The following is a 14954-nucleotide window of genomic DNA, read 5'->3' on the forward strand; positions in this document are numbered from 1 at the left end:
CGAAACCCGCAAAATAAAGCAAAAGTCGAGACAACTTGAAAGGATATGGCGTTCTACTAAACTTGAAGAATCTCGTTTAATTTGGCATATTACTCTCAATGAATATAAGAAAGCACTGCGTAAAGCGAGAGCAGCCTACTACTCTTCATTAATAGATGAGAATAAGAATAATGCAAGATTTCTTTTCAGCACTGTAGCCAGGCTGACAGAGAGCCACAGCTCGATTGAGCCTTCTATTCCCATAGCACTCAGTAGTAATGATTTTATGTGCTTTTTTAACGATAAAATTGTTACTCTTAGAAACAAAATTAATGACCTCTTGCCTTTGACCAGTATAGTGTTATCAACAGCTCCCGGAAACGTAAGTTCTAATATTACACTAGATAGTAAACTAGAATGCTTTTCAGCCATAAACCTTGAACAATTAAATTCAATGATTCTCTCTTCTAAACCATCAACGTGCATGTTAGACCCAATTCCAACTAAGCTGTTGAAGGAAGTTTTTCCATTAATTAGCACTTATTTATTAAATATTATGAATATGTCTTTATTATCAGGCTATGTTCCACAATCATTCAAAGTAGCAGTGATAAAACCGCTTCTTAAAAAGCACAACCTCGATCCAGAGGTTTTAGCCAACTATAGACCTATTTCTAATCTTCCGTTCCTCTCAAAAATTCTTGAGAAAGCGGTCGCAAAACAGTTGTGTGATTACTTAAAAAACAATGATTTATTTGAAGCTTTTCAGTCTGGCTTTAGAACACATCATAGCACAAAGACAGCTCTGGTTAAAGTCACAAATGACATTCTAATAGCCTCTGACAAGGGACGTGTCTCTATTCTTGTTTTGCTCGATCTCAGTGCTGCATTTGATACTATCGACCATGATATCTTATTGCAAAGACTAGAGCACTTAGTTGGCATACAGGGAACTGCTTTAGACTGGTTTAGGTCCTATCTATCTGAACGCTCTCAGTTTGTACGTGTCAATGATGAATCTTCCACGCAAACCAAAGTTAGCCATGGAGTGCCACAGGGCTCAGTGCTCGGACCTATTTTGTTCACATTATATATGCTTCCGTTAGGCAATATTATAAGGAATCATTCTGTAAACTTTCATTGTTATGCGGATGATACTCAACTATATTTATCAATCAAGCCTGATGAAATTAATCATCTAAATAAAATTCGAGACTGCCTTAAGGACTTAAAAACGTGGATGACCTTAAACTTTTTGATGTTAAACACGACCAAAACTGAAGTTATTGTACTTGGCCCGAAGAATCTACGAAACAAATTATCTAAGGATATACTAACTATGGATGGCATTAATTTGGCCTCCAGTGAGACTGTAAGGAATATTGGTGTTATATTTGATCAGGATTTATCCTTTAACGCCCACATAAAATCAATTTCAAGGACCGCATACTTCCATCTACGTAACATTGCAAAAATCAGGCATATCTTGCCTCAAAACGATGCAGAGAAACTAGTCCATGCATTTGTTACTTCAAGGCTGGATTATTGTAACGTAACTCTTTATTATCAGGGTGTACCAAGAAGTCAGTCAAGTCGCTTCAGCTGATTCAAAATGCTGCGGCTCGTGTACTAACCAGAGTTAGGAAAAGGGACCACATTACTCCTGTTCTGGCTGCCTTACACTGGCTCCCTATAGAACACAGGATAGAATTTAAAATTCTTCTTCTCGCCTACAAAGCCCTTAATGGGCAGGCGCCATCTTACCTTAAAGAACTCATTATACCCTACTGTCCTACTAGGGCATTGCGTTCCAAGAATGCAGGGTTGTTGGTTGTTCCTAGAGTCTCTAAAAGTACAATGGGAGCCAGAGCCTTTTCTTATCAAGCTCCACATTTGTGGAATCAGCTTCCAGTTTGTGTTCGGGCGGCAGACACCCTATCCGTTTTTAAGAGTGCGCTTAAGACCTTCCTTTTTGATAAAGCTTATAGTTAGGGCTGATTAGATCCAGCCCCTAGTTTTGCTGATATAGGCTTAGTTTGTCAGGGGACATCTTACTTCTTCCTTCTCTCTGTCTATACCTGTGTACTCTCATGTTCCGATTAACCCAGCTTCCCCAAATGTCTTTCTTTTTGGTGTCTATATACGCCGGGATCCGGAGTCATGGATGATCCTGCGCTCCTCTGTCCTGGATCGCGAGCCCTGGATCTTGAGTCGTGGCTGTGGTCCTGGATCATAGGTCCTGGATGGATATCCTCGTGGATTCATCTTCCTATTATACACACATGCATTTCCAAACATTTGGACTACCTATGTTGCAAATGTATTATCTTTTCAATTTACACACGGCATCTATTGCACGTCTGTCCGTCCTGGGAGAGGGATCCCTCCTCTGTTGCTCTCCCTGAGGTTTCTCCCATTTTTCCCTTTAAACTGTGGGTTTTCTCCGGAAGTTTTTCCTTGTACGATGTGAGGGTCTAAGGACAGAGGGTGTCGTATTGTCATACTGATATTTTGTACAAACTGTAAAGTCCACTGAGACAAATGTAACATTTGTGATATTGGGCTATATAAATAAACATTGATTGATTGATTGATATATCAATGAAAATCTGAGGTCACACGCTCTTCCAACAGTGCAACACAATAAAACAGATAAAATAGAATTTCATTGCCATTTCTACACTGTAGCTTTGTACATATGATAATAAAACCTTTGAATCTGTTGAATCTAACTTATGCATATATATATATATATATATATATACATATATATACACAGTATATTATAAGCCTATATTCATGCTACTGCAGTATTTGTTTACCTTTTTTAAAGAACATTTGAATTTTGTAGATTGTTTATAGTGTGATATACTATTTTTCATTTTCATTTTAATTGTTAACTCTTTTCCACTTAAAAACTTGTTAAGCCGAGCCTGTTTTTCAGGTCTCAGGCTCGAAAATGACATTCCCAGAACAAATGACCATATCTTCCTAAGGGTTAAATTAATAATCTTTTTTCTCAAAGCAAGGTTACACCTGTGAGTTGGATGTAGAAGTGTCAGAATCAATATAGATGTTTTTATTTTTAAAGTAAATTCAGATTGAACACAGTACTGTAAAAATGTAAATTATTGTGTCCGTCCAAAAAGAAAATATATAGCCTACTTATAGTGAAAACCACCCTTAAATGATGGGAGACTAAAAGCTTTAGGAATCCAAACTACAACATAGAATAAGTACCCTGTATCAAGATTGATCCAAAACAAGTGAAATGTGACCTTTTTAGAGAGATTTAGCAACAAAAAAACACTTCTGGGGTCATTTGGGTGGATTTTCCTTATCTCTGGCCCCCCTTGGTCGATTTTGCTGATTGACATCTCTTTCTAACCGTCAGAGCCAATGGAATCGAGGGGAACTCCCACATACTCCTTATTTGGTAATGTGTGTGTGTGTGTGAGGCTGCCGCATAGCCAAGACCGGAAGCTGCGATAACTCTGGTGGCTACCATTAGCAGCTAACTTTTACTCTCCGAGTTTTACATAAAAATGGAATTATGGATTATAAATAAAAAAATGATTGCCTAGAAACATTATCAACCTATGGATTAACCGATTCAGCCGCGTTTTTTCTCGTTTTAATGCCATTGAACCAGTCTTTTGATCAGATTGACAGCTATGGTGAGACGATCTCCCGTAAAAGCTCCGAAAAGGTACGTGTTGTGATGTCTGTGTTTGCTTCCCCTGTCAAGAGTTCGGATCACTCAGTGATGATATATATACCTAAATAATCTGTGGAACCTCAGCTTTAATCGGATATCTTGTATGTGCAGCTACGATAAGTAATAAGGGTACTTTTATCTTGAGTTCTGTGCCAAAGTGCGTTAGCATTTTTCGCTCAGGGGTCATTTAGATGCTTCTTATGAGACTTGTGTTTTGTTTTGGTAAAAATTGTTTGTATCGTCAGTTAGCTGAGATTATTCCCGTTAATCTGGTATAACACATTAATAGGTTCTTAAATATTAAGATCCCCTGAGACTAGGGGTGCACCGAATGGGAAATTCTTGGCCGAAACCGATACCGAAAATAGGAAACAGTTGGCCGAAAACCGAATGCCGAAAGGCCGAAAATGATTAATAGAAATATATATATATATAATGTATACATTTTTTACCAATGTTGTTCAGCTACCTGATTATGGAAATAGACATGATTATGGCAAAACTTAACTTAAATAATAATCACTATTATGGGTCCATAAAACATTTATTCAGCACTTTTGAATGCATACAGTACATTTATTTTCTCTGTAGGATAACTACAACAAAGTGCATTCAGAACAAAGCCAAGGGGCTTTAAAACTGCATAAACATCTAGGCCAGTAGGCCTACAACAAAATAGTGTAAATAAAGACTGTAACAGCCAGGCCTTCAACAACAACAAATGCACCTATAAGTGCATGCATACAAAGGTGCAAACTGGATAAATCCACATGAATGTAACTATAGTATTTACAAATGAAATTACAATTGAATTTCAAGAATCTGTAAATAAGGCCTCATAAACAAAGTAGTAAACATTGTATAAAGATACATAAAGTGAAAACTGGATACAAAATCCACAATCAATTACAAATTAAATTACAATTTCAAGAATCTGCAAATAAGGTGGTCTGTCCTCATGAGCAATGTAAACAACATTGTATCATTTAGATACCGAAAGTACAATATATTGAACACTGTGCTGCTGTCATTTCCCCCTAATGATAACCTGAGATGGTGAATTATAACTCACAATGACAATTGTTCAGGAAAGTGGGTATAGAGTAGACATGTAGAACTAGATAAGCTTATGATAAGCCTATGATAAGCCAGCCTTGTCTACTTATTAAGGAAAAGTGGGAGGTTCTTTTTAATGAACAGTAGCTTCTCTGCTTTATCAGCCATAAGTCTGTTCCTCTTCTCATCAAGCACATGAGAGGCAGCGCTGAACAGTCTCTCGCTGTCAGTGCTTGTGCATGGAGCACTCAAATACTTGCGTGCCACCTTGGCCAGGTCAGGAAAGCGGTGAAAGCGGTGTGCGCTGGTGATTTCATCATACTCCGCATATTTGTCCGGGTGTTTAGATTTCAAGTGGTGGAGTAATCCCGAAGTGCTGAAAGTCTTTGCAGTTACACCCCCTCGAGAAATGTCAGCTGAACACGTTTTGCAAATCGCAATCCGCGCCTCTTTCTCTGATATTGTGAAGTATCTCCAAGCGGCTGTGAGCCAGCCGCGAGCATGGTCGCCGCGTCTTTATTACGTCATCACAACAACACGTTAGGTTACCAACTTAAGCCTGTTCTGACATTCGGCCGAAAGCCGAAAGGGCCTTTTTAACAATTTTCGGTGGCCGAATATTCGGTGCATCCCTACCTGAGACCAGTAGCGTGGCGTGGGGAAAAATGTAGGGGAAGCCCATTTTTTGGGTCGGGGGGTGGTCAATAACGTAACCAGATGAGTGATTACAGCGCCCGGTATCATTTTACACACATTTGTATCACACAGATGCAGGACTTGCACACGCCTGTTATCTAACCTACAGGTCCGCACGCACTCTCCAGCTGAAACTCTCTCCTTATTAATTTAAGCATTGTACTTATTAATGTATGCAGACAATCACACAATCTATGTGATTTTTGGATTTACCGTGCCTCTCAATTGCCCGTGACAGGTTGGCAAGGTCGATGAATCCTGAAGTTGCCCAAGGATTGTTCAGGGAGCACAAATCCTTGTCAAAAAGAAGACATGGCCAGCAAATTAGACGCTGAAGTTTAGCGCTTCCAGTTAGCCACTCCGTGCGGACATAATTGTCCTCATTGAACGTCCGATTCTCTCCCTTTTTCCTCTGTGTACACACAGCTCGAGTGCGGGCATTTGCCTGTCATCTGATTTAATTGTTAGTTGCTGCTGTAGCGGAAGTTTAGTAAAGTTATGTTTGATTAAGTACGCCAAATCTCCACCCTCCATAATGCTTCATTTGCTTGATAATTTCTAACGGCGGTGATGACAGTTACAGTATTAAAACTGATGTTGATGTGATTTGATTGGATGGCAGTGTCCAATCAAATCGCCAGCCGCCAGCCGCCTCTGAAGGGAAGCAAGAGGCGGCTCGCTTCCCTTGGCATGGCCCTGACCAATCACAGGTTGGCAGGGGCATCACGTGGGCCTCATCTGATTGGTCAATCCCTCCATTTTTTTTCACCAAGGGAAGCTAGATTCGGCTGGCCTCCTCTCGCAACAGTGAGTGCAATCTACTGTTTCACCATAACATCTAGAGGGGCGCTGTTTGTTTCACTCTTTGTAAAATACTCAATGAGAATGAGGGAGAGCCGGGCCGGCAGCAACACACAGCAAAGGAGAATTATCGAAACAAAACAAAGTGTTTTTATTTATTTATTTAAATTATAACTACAATCCGAAAAAACAGGGGAAGCCTGGCTTCCCTTGGCCTCCGGGAGAAAACGCCACTGCCTGAGACACAGTGTCGTGAGAAAAAAAAAGTACCCGTCGGCGGGGATCTTGGGGCTTAACAGGTTTTAAGTATTTGTATTTTAATGTTGAGCACACTGGTCCTGCAACAAAATAATTTCCCAATTTGGGATTAATAAAGTACCTACCTAACTATCTATCTATCTATCGACTGTAGAGGTGAGTTTGAAGGTAAATTCACAACAATGTATGATTAAAAATTCTGTTTTTTTGTTGTTCAGAACTCGATGCAGGTGTGCAGATGCCTACATACTCTCTCACAGAATGGTAAATATTTTCCCATTTCATTTTGCAGATGCTTTTACCCATTTAAATAACAATAAGTGCATATAACCATGAAGATGCAAACTCAAAAAGTGTCTATACTAGATGTGAGAAAATGTATTTTGAATACATTTTTACCATTGAAGATACTTGTGTATTATTAACTAAAGTAATTTTTTTAATTTCCCATAATATTAGTATTTTTCGTGGACTGTGACATGTTGTGTGGAGTGTTTTTCGAGCAAGGCAAGTTTATTTATATAGCACCTTTCAACACAAGGCAATTCAAAGTGCTCTCCAAAAACATTAACGAGCTAATATAGAATAACACAGATATAAAATACATGAATAAAAGTTACAGTGCAGTGTAAGAGATGAATAGTTCAATTATAAGCAGCGGCAAAAAGAAAAGTCTTCAGGCTGGATTTAAAAGTAGTCAGAGTTGCAGCGGACCTGCAGGTTTCTGGGAGTTTGTTCCAGATATTTGGAGCATAATAACTGAACTTCTCCATGTTTAGTTCTGACTCTGGGGACAGATTAGTGCACCGTACTTTAACAACAAACTCCTCCTAGGGATTTTACGAAGTCTTTACGTTTGGTGTCAATCAGGATGAAGTCCAAGTTATGTAACGTGTATGGCATGTCCCCCAAAGAGTTTATGGAAATCAGAAATAGTCCTAATTGTCTATGATAAACTGTGTAGCCGTAATGTAGAAACTCAGAGATTAAACCCACAATCCCACAGGCGTTACAGCATACAATAATGTATTGTATTATAAACACTTTTTAATCTAGAGCCTTGGCTATAAATTATAATATCATAAATTCCAGTGTTCCCTAACTGATATACTTAAGTATAAAAGAAAAGAAAGATTTCCATTTTATGCATCTTTATACTTTTCAAAATCACTTAATCTCACAGGAAAATATTTTACTTTTTACTCAGTTACATTTTCTGACAGCTTTAGTGACTTATTTTTAGATATGCTGTACAATTTGTACTAACCCTAACCTTAACCCCTATCCATACCATAATTAGGTGATTTTAAATGGGAGTTTTGATTAACTTGTGTCCATAAATGGGTTGAGAAATGTTCCTACAAAGTTTTGCAGATAATAATTACTTTTGATTTTTCTTAAGTGAGGTTTTAAATGTTTGTGTTGTTGAATTAAAATCACATCACATAAGGCATATATACATTTTCTGTTTTTATTTTAAAAGTGACACCATGTTTCAGTCAATACAATTACATTTTCCGCTTCACCTCAAAATTTGGAGTATTAAAGTCCCAGAATATTTCACCAGCTTGTATGAACACAGTTAAAAAAATATATACATACATATGGAATTGAATGTGTACAGTGAGACAAATATAAAAACACAATTTTATATTTCATACCATAGGTTGTTTTATTTATGAAAGTGTTGATTAAACATACAATGAATAAGTAGAAGTACTTTAGTAACCAAAATGTGATAAATAATAATACTGTATTTACACAGTGAGGCACACGCGTAAAAAGATAGATTTGAATTTGTATTTTATTTTTAAATCAGATCTTTCTAATCCTAATTGTAATCCTAATTGTATTAGGAACATTTGTTGCGGGCGAATCTGAGCTCCAGGAGAAAACCCAAAAGTGGAAGGGGGGGCGTTATGGATGATGGAGTTTGGGGTGGAGTGAGGGTACGGTGGCCTGAAGTGCAAGTCAAAACAACATTTCACAAAACACTACAGCATTTCACAAAACACTTCAACATTTCATATAACACAACGACATTTCAAAAAACACTACAGCATTTCACAAAACGCCGCTAAAGCATTTCACAAAACACTTCAACATTTCACATTTTACGGAAAGGGTATTCCTTTAGGCAGAACACTTCTTGTTTGTGATTGGACAGAGACAAGAGAAGCACTGCTATGATTGGTTGTTGTTGCTGCCAGTCAAGAAAGGACGCTTCATGATTGGTCCGCACCCGGCCGACAGCACCACGTATTTCCTGTTTGGTACTGTTCAGCTGTTTCTTCACACATTTTAAACTAAGTTGGAAAGAATGGAAAAAGAGATGGAAATCTTAAGGGAATATTTTAACGAAGGGTATACATACGATGTTATCCTCGACATGCTGTCAACCCATCACGACATCAACATGTCCCTTAGAACCAGGGGTGTAGTGCAGCTGTGACTACCCGATTTGCATCTCTGCCCGATTTGCATTGCGCACGCGCGAGATGGTCCGCCATATTGGACAGCTACATACGGCAACTCAAATAGGACATTTGTTTCGCAAAGCAGAAAAAAAATCCGACAACATTAATCTGAACGAGAGAGATGAGTTATTGTTATTACAACGTGACTTCACTATTATTTAACAAATCCTTTTATTGGGTTAAGTACATTCTCAGAATAAGTGAGAAATAGATGTTTCTTCTGTTAGACAGCTATCATACTGAAGAAATATTTACTGTGAATTAGGGCTGTGCAATTAATGGTATTTTAATCTCGATTACGATTTTGGCTTGCAACGATTATGAAAACAATTTATTCGAGAAAAAAACGATTATTTTGCTGCATTCCCTTTCGCAATGATGCTCTCAATTTGTCTTGCATTATACATCCTGCCCGCGCGTGCGCTGCCACCTCCCTCCCTAAAAGCCCTCTCGATTAGGTTGTGTTGTGACTTGCAGTTGCAGTCTGTTTAATAAGTCCATATAAACACGTTACAAGGGAAGCTTTAGTTGCCGTGTCTTTATTCTCCGGTCTCTCGCGTACAGTCAACGTTTACTAACTCGTCAAGCCGGACTGCGTGTAGCAGTATAATTAAACATTACAGGTTGTGAGTGACATTAGTTATCATATTTATATATGTTTAGTAGGTTGTGGAAGTGCGCAACAACATATTTGTTTATCTTCTTTATTGGTATTTATTATTTTGATATTATTTATTCAAATGTAGATATAAATGTATGATTTTATTTTTTTATTGGTTTTTCAGTTGAATTAAACTTAAAGTTCAGGGTATTCAATTGTTAAAAACATACTGTTCAAATTATTATTTTACAACATTTTAAAGTTCAATAAATGGATGTTTTCAAAGACAATGAATAATCGTATTTAATAATCGTGATATCAATATTGACCAAAAATAATCGTGATTATGATTTTTGCCATAATCGAGCACTATGAATGTATGCAAAAGTGTATTGCATTAATAATTCATATATAATTACATTAACTGTTAATGTCTTTCATTTTTATTTCAAATTAAATACAATTACATAAAAGATCTTTGTATAGATATTTGAGACGTTTATGACTCGCGCACACGCAATGCAAATCGAGCAGCCGTCTAGACGTCGAGTGTCCTATTTGGGTTGCCGTATGTAGCTGTCCAATACGGCAGTCCATTTCGCGCTTGCGCAATGCAAATCGGGCAGAGATGCAAATCGGGTAGTCACAGCTGCACTACACCCCTGGTTCTAAGGGACATGTTGATGTCGTGATGGGTTGACAGCATGTCGAGGATAACATCGTATGTATACCCTTCGTTAAAATATTCCCTTAAGATTTCCATCTCTTCTTCCATTCTTTCCAACTCAGTTTAAAATGTGTGAAGAAACAGCTGAACAGTACCAAACAGGAAAGACGTGGTGCTGTCGGCCGGGTGCGGACCAATCACGAAGCGTAATTTCTTGACTGGCAGCAACAACAACCAATCACAGCAGTGCTTCTCTGGCTGGCTCTGTCCAATCACAAACAAGAAGTGTTCTCCCTAAAATAATACCCTTTTCGTAAAATGTGAAATGCTGTGGCGTTTTCTGAAATGTTGAAGTGTTTTCTGAAATACTGTAGTGTTTTGTGAAATGTCGTTTTGACTTGCACTTCAGGGCCACCGTATAAAGGGGAAGATACAACAATACATTATATTTATATAGTGCTTTTCTTGAACTCAAAGCCGCTTTGGAGGGTGGAGTGAGGTGAGGTAAATGGAGGAGGGACTTAGTGGTGTTTTTTTGATTCTTTATTAATATGGATTTCTGGAAAACCTGAGCTCCAGGAGAAAACCCTATCTGAGCAAAAAGTGAAGGAGGGAGGGGGTGAGGTAGGAGGAAGGAGGTGAGGGAAATGGAGGGAGGGAGTTACTGTTGTCCAGCTGGAGCTGAATCACCAGAAGCTTCCTCCATCTTCTCTGAGGAGGTGTTTCTTGCGTCTTTGGCTTTCTTCCTCATCTCCTTCTCTTGCATCTTGCTTATCATTTTCTGCAAGGCAACGTCTCTATCCTCAGTCTCCCCCCTCCTGCGAGAGAAGAAACCTCTGCTCTTATTCTTCATGTGAAGACAGAGGTCTTCCAGAAGTTTATTTTCCTCCTCCATCTTTTTCTCAGTCGTTGCCCAGCTCAGTCTTCTCTCAGCCAGGTCGTCCCTCTGCTCCTCCACCTGTTTCAGTTGTGTCTCCATCAGGTGAAGCTTGGTCTCCATGCTCTGGTGTTTCTTGACCAGGTCGTCCTTTTCCTGAGTTACCTCCTTTAATTTGGTCTCCACCAAATGAACCCTGGACTCCCAGCTCTCCTGGTTCTGGGCCAAGTCTTTGGAGAACTTCTTCTTCTGATCTTCCAATTGGTTTTCCAACTGCTTGACATCCGTCTCCTTGCGTTGGACAAACTGCTCCCAGTTCAGCTGTTTTTCAGCCAGGTCTTTGGAGAACTTCTCCTCCTGCTCTCTCATCTGTTCTTTCAGCTGTTTGATGTCCGTCTCACAGCTCAGGTTATTCTCGGCCAGGCGATCTTTCTCCTTTTCCACCTGCTTTAATTTAGCTTCCACCTGTTTGAACTCAGACTCCAAGGTCAGGGTTTCCTTGGTCATGTTGTTCTTTTCCTGAGTCACCTCATTTAGTGTTGTCTCCATCTGTTGCTTCTCAGTCTCCCAGGTGTGACTCTTATCGGCCAGGTCTTTGGAGAACATTTCCTCTTGCCTTTTCAACTGGTCCTCCATCTGTAGGAATTCCGTCTGCAAGGTCTTGTTTCTACTGGCCTGGTATTTTTTCTTCTTCTCCACCTCTTTCAATTTCATCTCCATCTCTTGCTTCTCACTCTCCCAGGTGAGAGTATTTTCGGCCAGGCTATTGGTGAACTTTTCCTCGCATTGAAGGAGTTGTTCCTCTCTTCTCTGCAGCAGGTTTAAAGTCACCAGGTTGGCCTCGTTGTGTTGGTCTGAGAGCTTCTGTTGCTGTGTCTCATACAATGCCACTGTGTCTTCCAGCTGCTTTTTGTGTTGAAGCTCTGCAGCTTCCATCTTCTCCTCCAGATCGCTGTTTCTATCCTCCAAGATTGTCACACACTCAAGGAGTTCTTCCCCTTTTCTTATCAGCTCTTTCATGGTCTCCCCTTTCCTCATCCTCAGTTTGATGATCTCTGGGTCACACTGCAGAGGAACATCATTGTTCTCGCTGTCAGATGTCGCCTGGTCCTTCTCGTCTGAGACATTTCCTTTCTCTGCCTCATGCCTTGCCACAATTTGGTCCATCTGCCTCTTGTGTTGGCATTCTGCATTTTCAATATTCTCATTCAGACGGGAGATTTCTACCTCATGCTCCATGATGGTGTCAACCAGCCTTTTGTTCTCTTTGTGGAGCCCTGAGTTCCTGTAGTTCAGGAGCTCCTCAAGACGTTTGACCTTGTCTTTTTGTTTGCGCATACTGTGGCAAAATCTCGTCCTCTCCTCCTGAAATGCCCCACGATACTCCTCCAGGCCGTTTATCTGGCCATTTCCGCAGTGGATCTGCTTGTAAGCTCGATCTGCTTCTGCTCCATGGTCGAATGGGCTCGGGTTTCCCCTGTTGTTCTGGTGGCTTCTTCTATCCATGGCACCGTCTGTAGACTTGTGTTGTGCGTAGTTAGAATAATCTATTTCTCTTTGGAAGAAGTGTTCTGTCTGAAGACTGTGAAGGTTGTGAAGGTCGTCTGTATGCGTCTCACCACTTACAGCTCTGGAGTGAAGAGTGACGAGTGAATGCACATGAATGCCCTTGCAATCTTCCTTCAGACTCCTGTGACATCATTATGACATCACAGATGTATTTGATGTTCTATGACGGAACACTCATCAAAGCCAATGATCTCATCGCTTCAGTGTGTGAGGATGTCATAAGTGATGTCACTGAAATAGTTTGGTTTAGACTTCTGCTGTTGCCATGGAAACACAAACTCGCAATAATAATAATAATTAAAAAATAATAATAATTAATTAATTTGTATGGCGCTTTTCCTAGTGCTGTTGCTATGGAAACACGAACTCGCCATAATAATAATAATAATAATAATAATAAATGAGACTTGTATAGCGCTTTTCAGGAAACTCAAAGACGGTTTGACCGAGAATGAAAAAAACAACAAAAAAACAAAACAAAGAAAAATACAAAAAGAGATAAACAAAACAGAAAATAGGGGGGGGGGGGGGTCAGTGGTTGAATGCAGTGTTGAACAGGTGGGTTTTGAGTGATGTTTTGAATGCGGTGAGGGAGGAAGAACCTCTGATGGATTGGCGTAGTGAGTTCCAGAGGGTGGGTGCAGCAACGGAGAAGGCTCTGCCGCCCCAGGACTTGAGGTTGGTCTGGGTGGGGAGGGACAGGAGGTTGGCAGTAGCAGAGCGGAGGGAGCGAGTGGGAGTGTGTCTGGAGGAGGTCAGTTAGGTAGGATGGGGCCAGGTTATGGAGGGCTTTGTATGTCATTAGGAAGATTTTGTACTGAATTATCTGGGGGATGGGGAGCCAGTTGATGAGGACGGACCATAAAACATGATGTAAACGTAACTCAATGGTAAATGGTCGAAAAATCACCAAACTTCAGATGACCGTTAATGGTAGAGCCCTCAACTCGTCTCTGATAACGAGGTAGCCCTCAAGACTTCTGAGCCTGTGACGCTGACAATTGAGCGGCCCGACCAAGCAAGGAGGCAGAACGTCCAAAAATACAACCCAGTGTGGGCATTTATTAAATCATACACATGAGATGATACAGCCTCAATCTGCTGCTCCTGTGCGCACAGTCACCAGCCACCACCAGGATCTCACACACACTCCCTCTCTAACAGCAAAACCCCAGAGCCTAAATGTCCAACCCAATCAACCCAACAGGACACAGGTGAGGGGGGAGGAGACAACACAGGGCACCAGGTGCACACAATCAACGACAGACATGGGGGAAGGGGAACACTTTTCAACAAAAAAAAACTAAACAACCCGTAACGGAGGCCGAGATCTATGAGCCCAGAGATCACCTCCGTGACATTTCCTTACCCCTCTCCCCTGGAAGCACAGTGTCTTGGAAATCTTGGCTTCCCTACAAGGTTTCTGCTTCCCCTTGTGCAGCTTGGTTTCCTCAGGGGGGGGGGGCGTGTAGTCAGAAGGAAGCTTCCCTTTCTTTCTCTTCGGGATCTGATTCTTCCTCTCCATGCGCTCCTGCTGGTTCTGCTCTCTTACGCGCTCTCTCTCCTGACGTACCTTCTCTATCTTTGCTATCCGCATCTTGCGCCTCAGTCTTTTTCGCTTCCTCCCGCGCCCCGCTGCTCCATCTCCGGCCGCCCGTTTGCTCAGCTCCACTTCATCGAGACACTCGATGTCCTCATTCACTTTACCCGACATCCTGTCCAGAAATTCCCGCCCTTGGTACTCCCTGCGTCGGAGGCGCCGGCAAACGTAGAACTCCCCGCTGCCCGCACCGGCGCCGGCACCCATCACATCCCGGACGAACTCCGGAGTAGCCCGCGGGTTCCACTCCTTTGGCCGGTCTGGAATGGGATCCGGCCTATCCGGGTTCCGCATCAACTTCTCCAACTCCAGGCGCTGCTCCTCCGCCTGAGTTTTGGCAATTATCAAAGGCTGCGACGACTCCTTTCCTCCAGGTTTCCTTCGCTTGTTATTCTTCTGCGTGTTCGCCGCCATCTTTCCAACCGTTCTCAATGCTTCTGCCTTCCTCTCTTCTTCCCTCTGTAACCGGAGCTGCTCCTCTTTCTGCTCTTGCACCAATCTCCGGTTCTCCGCCAGGATCTCTGATGCCTTAGCGGCAGAGCCAGCGCCCGTTGAGCCTCCAGCCAATCTGCCGTCTTACCTCCGGAGTCTCCGTTCCTCTTCCCGTGCGAACTGCTGCTCACCGGCTGCCTGAAGCTGCAGGAGTGACCTCATC

The 14954-nt window shown here is 41.2% G+C and overlaps 1 protein-coding gene across 1 annotated transcript; it reads right to left on the reverse strand.

The window, feature by feature from the left end:
- Positions 1-10914: 10914 nt before the first annotated feature.
- LOC117560799 (PRKR-interacting protein 1 homolog) lies at positions 10915-14713 on the reverse strand. Its single transcript, XM_034237850.1, has 2 exons — positions 14273-14713; positions 10915-11010 (listed from the first exon to the last, which is right to left on the reverse strand). Exons 1-2 carry the CDS (start codon positions 14711-14713, stop codon positions 10915-10917), a joined length of 537 nt encoding a protein of 178 aa, XP_034093741.1.
- Positions 14714-14954: the final 241 nt, after the last annotated feature.

The sequence above is a fragment of the Gymnodraco acuticeps genome, unplaced genomic scaffold, assembly GCF_902827175.1.
Source record: "Gymnodraco acuticeps unplaced genomic scaffold, fGymAcu1.1, whole genome shotgun sequence".
Classification (NCBI taxonomy): Eukaryota; Metazoa; Chordata; class Actinopteri; order Perciformes; family Bathydraconidae; genus Gymnodraco; species Gymnodraco acuticeps.

What these genes read in the sequence shown, in the direction of transcription:
- LOC117560799 (XM_034237850.1), bottom strand. Translation starts at nt 14,713, where the DNA reads ATGGCGGCGAACACGCAGAAGAATAACAAGCGAAGGAAACCTGGAGGA. An exon ending in GGATAGCAAAGATAGAGAAG is followed by an intron (nt 11,011 to 14,272) that starts GTACGTCAGGAG and finishes AAGATGCAAGAG; the next exon opens with AAGGAGATGAGGAAGAAAGC.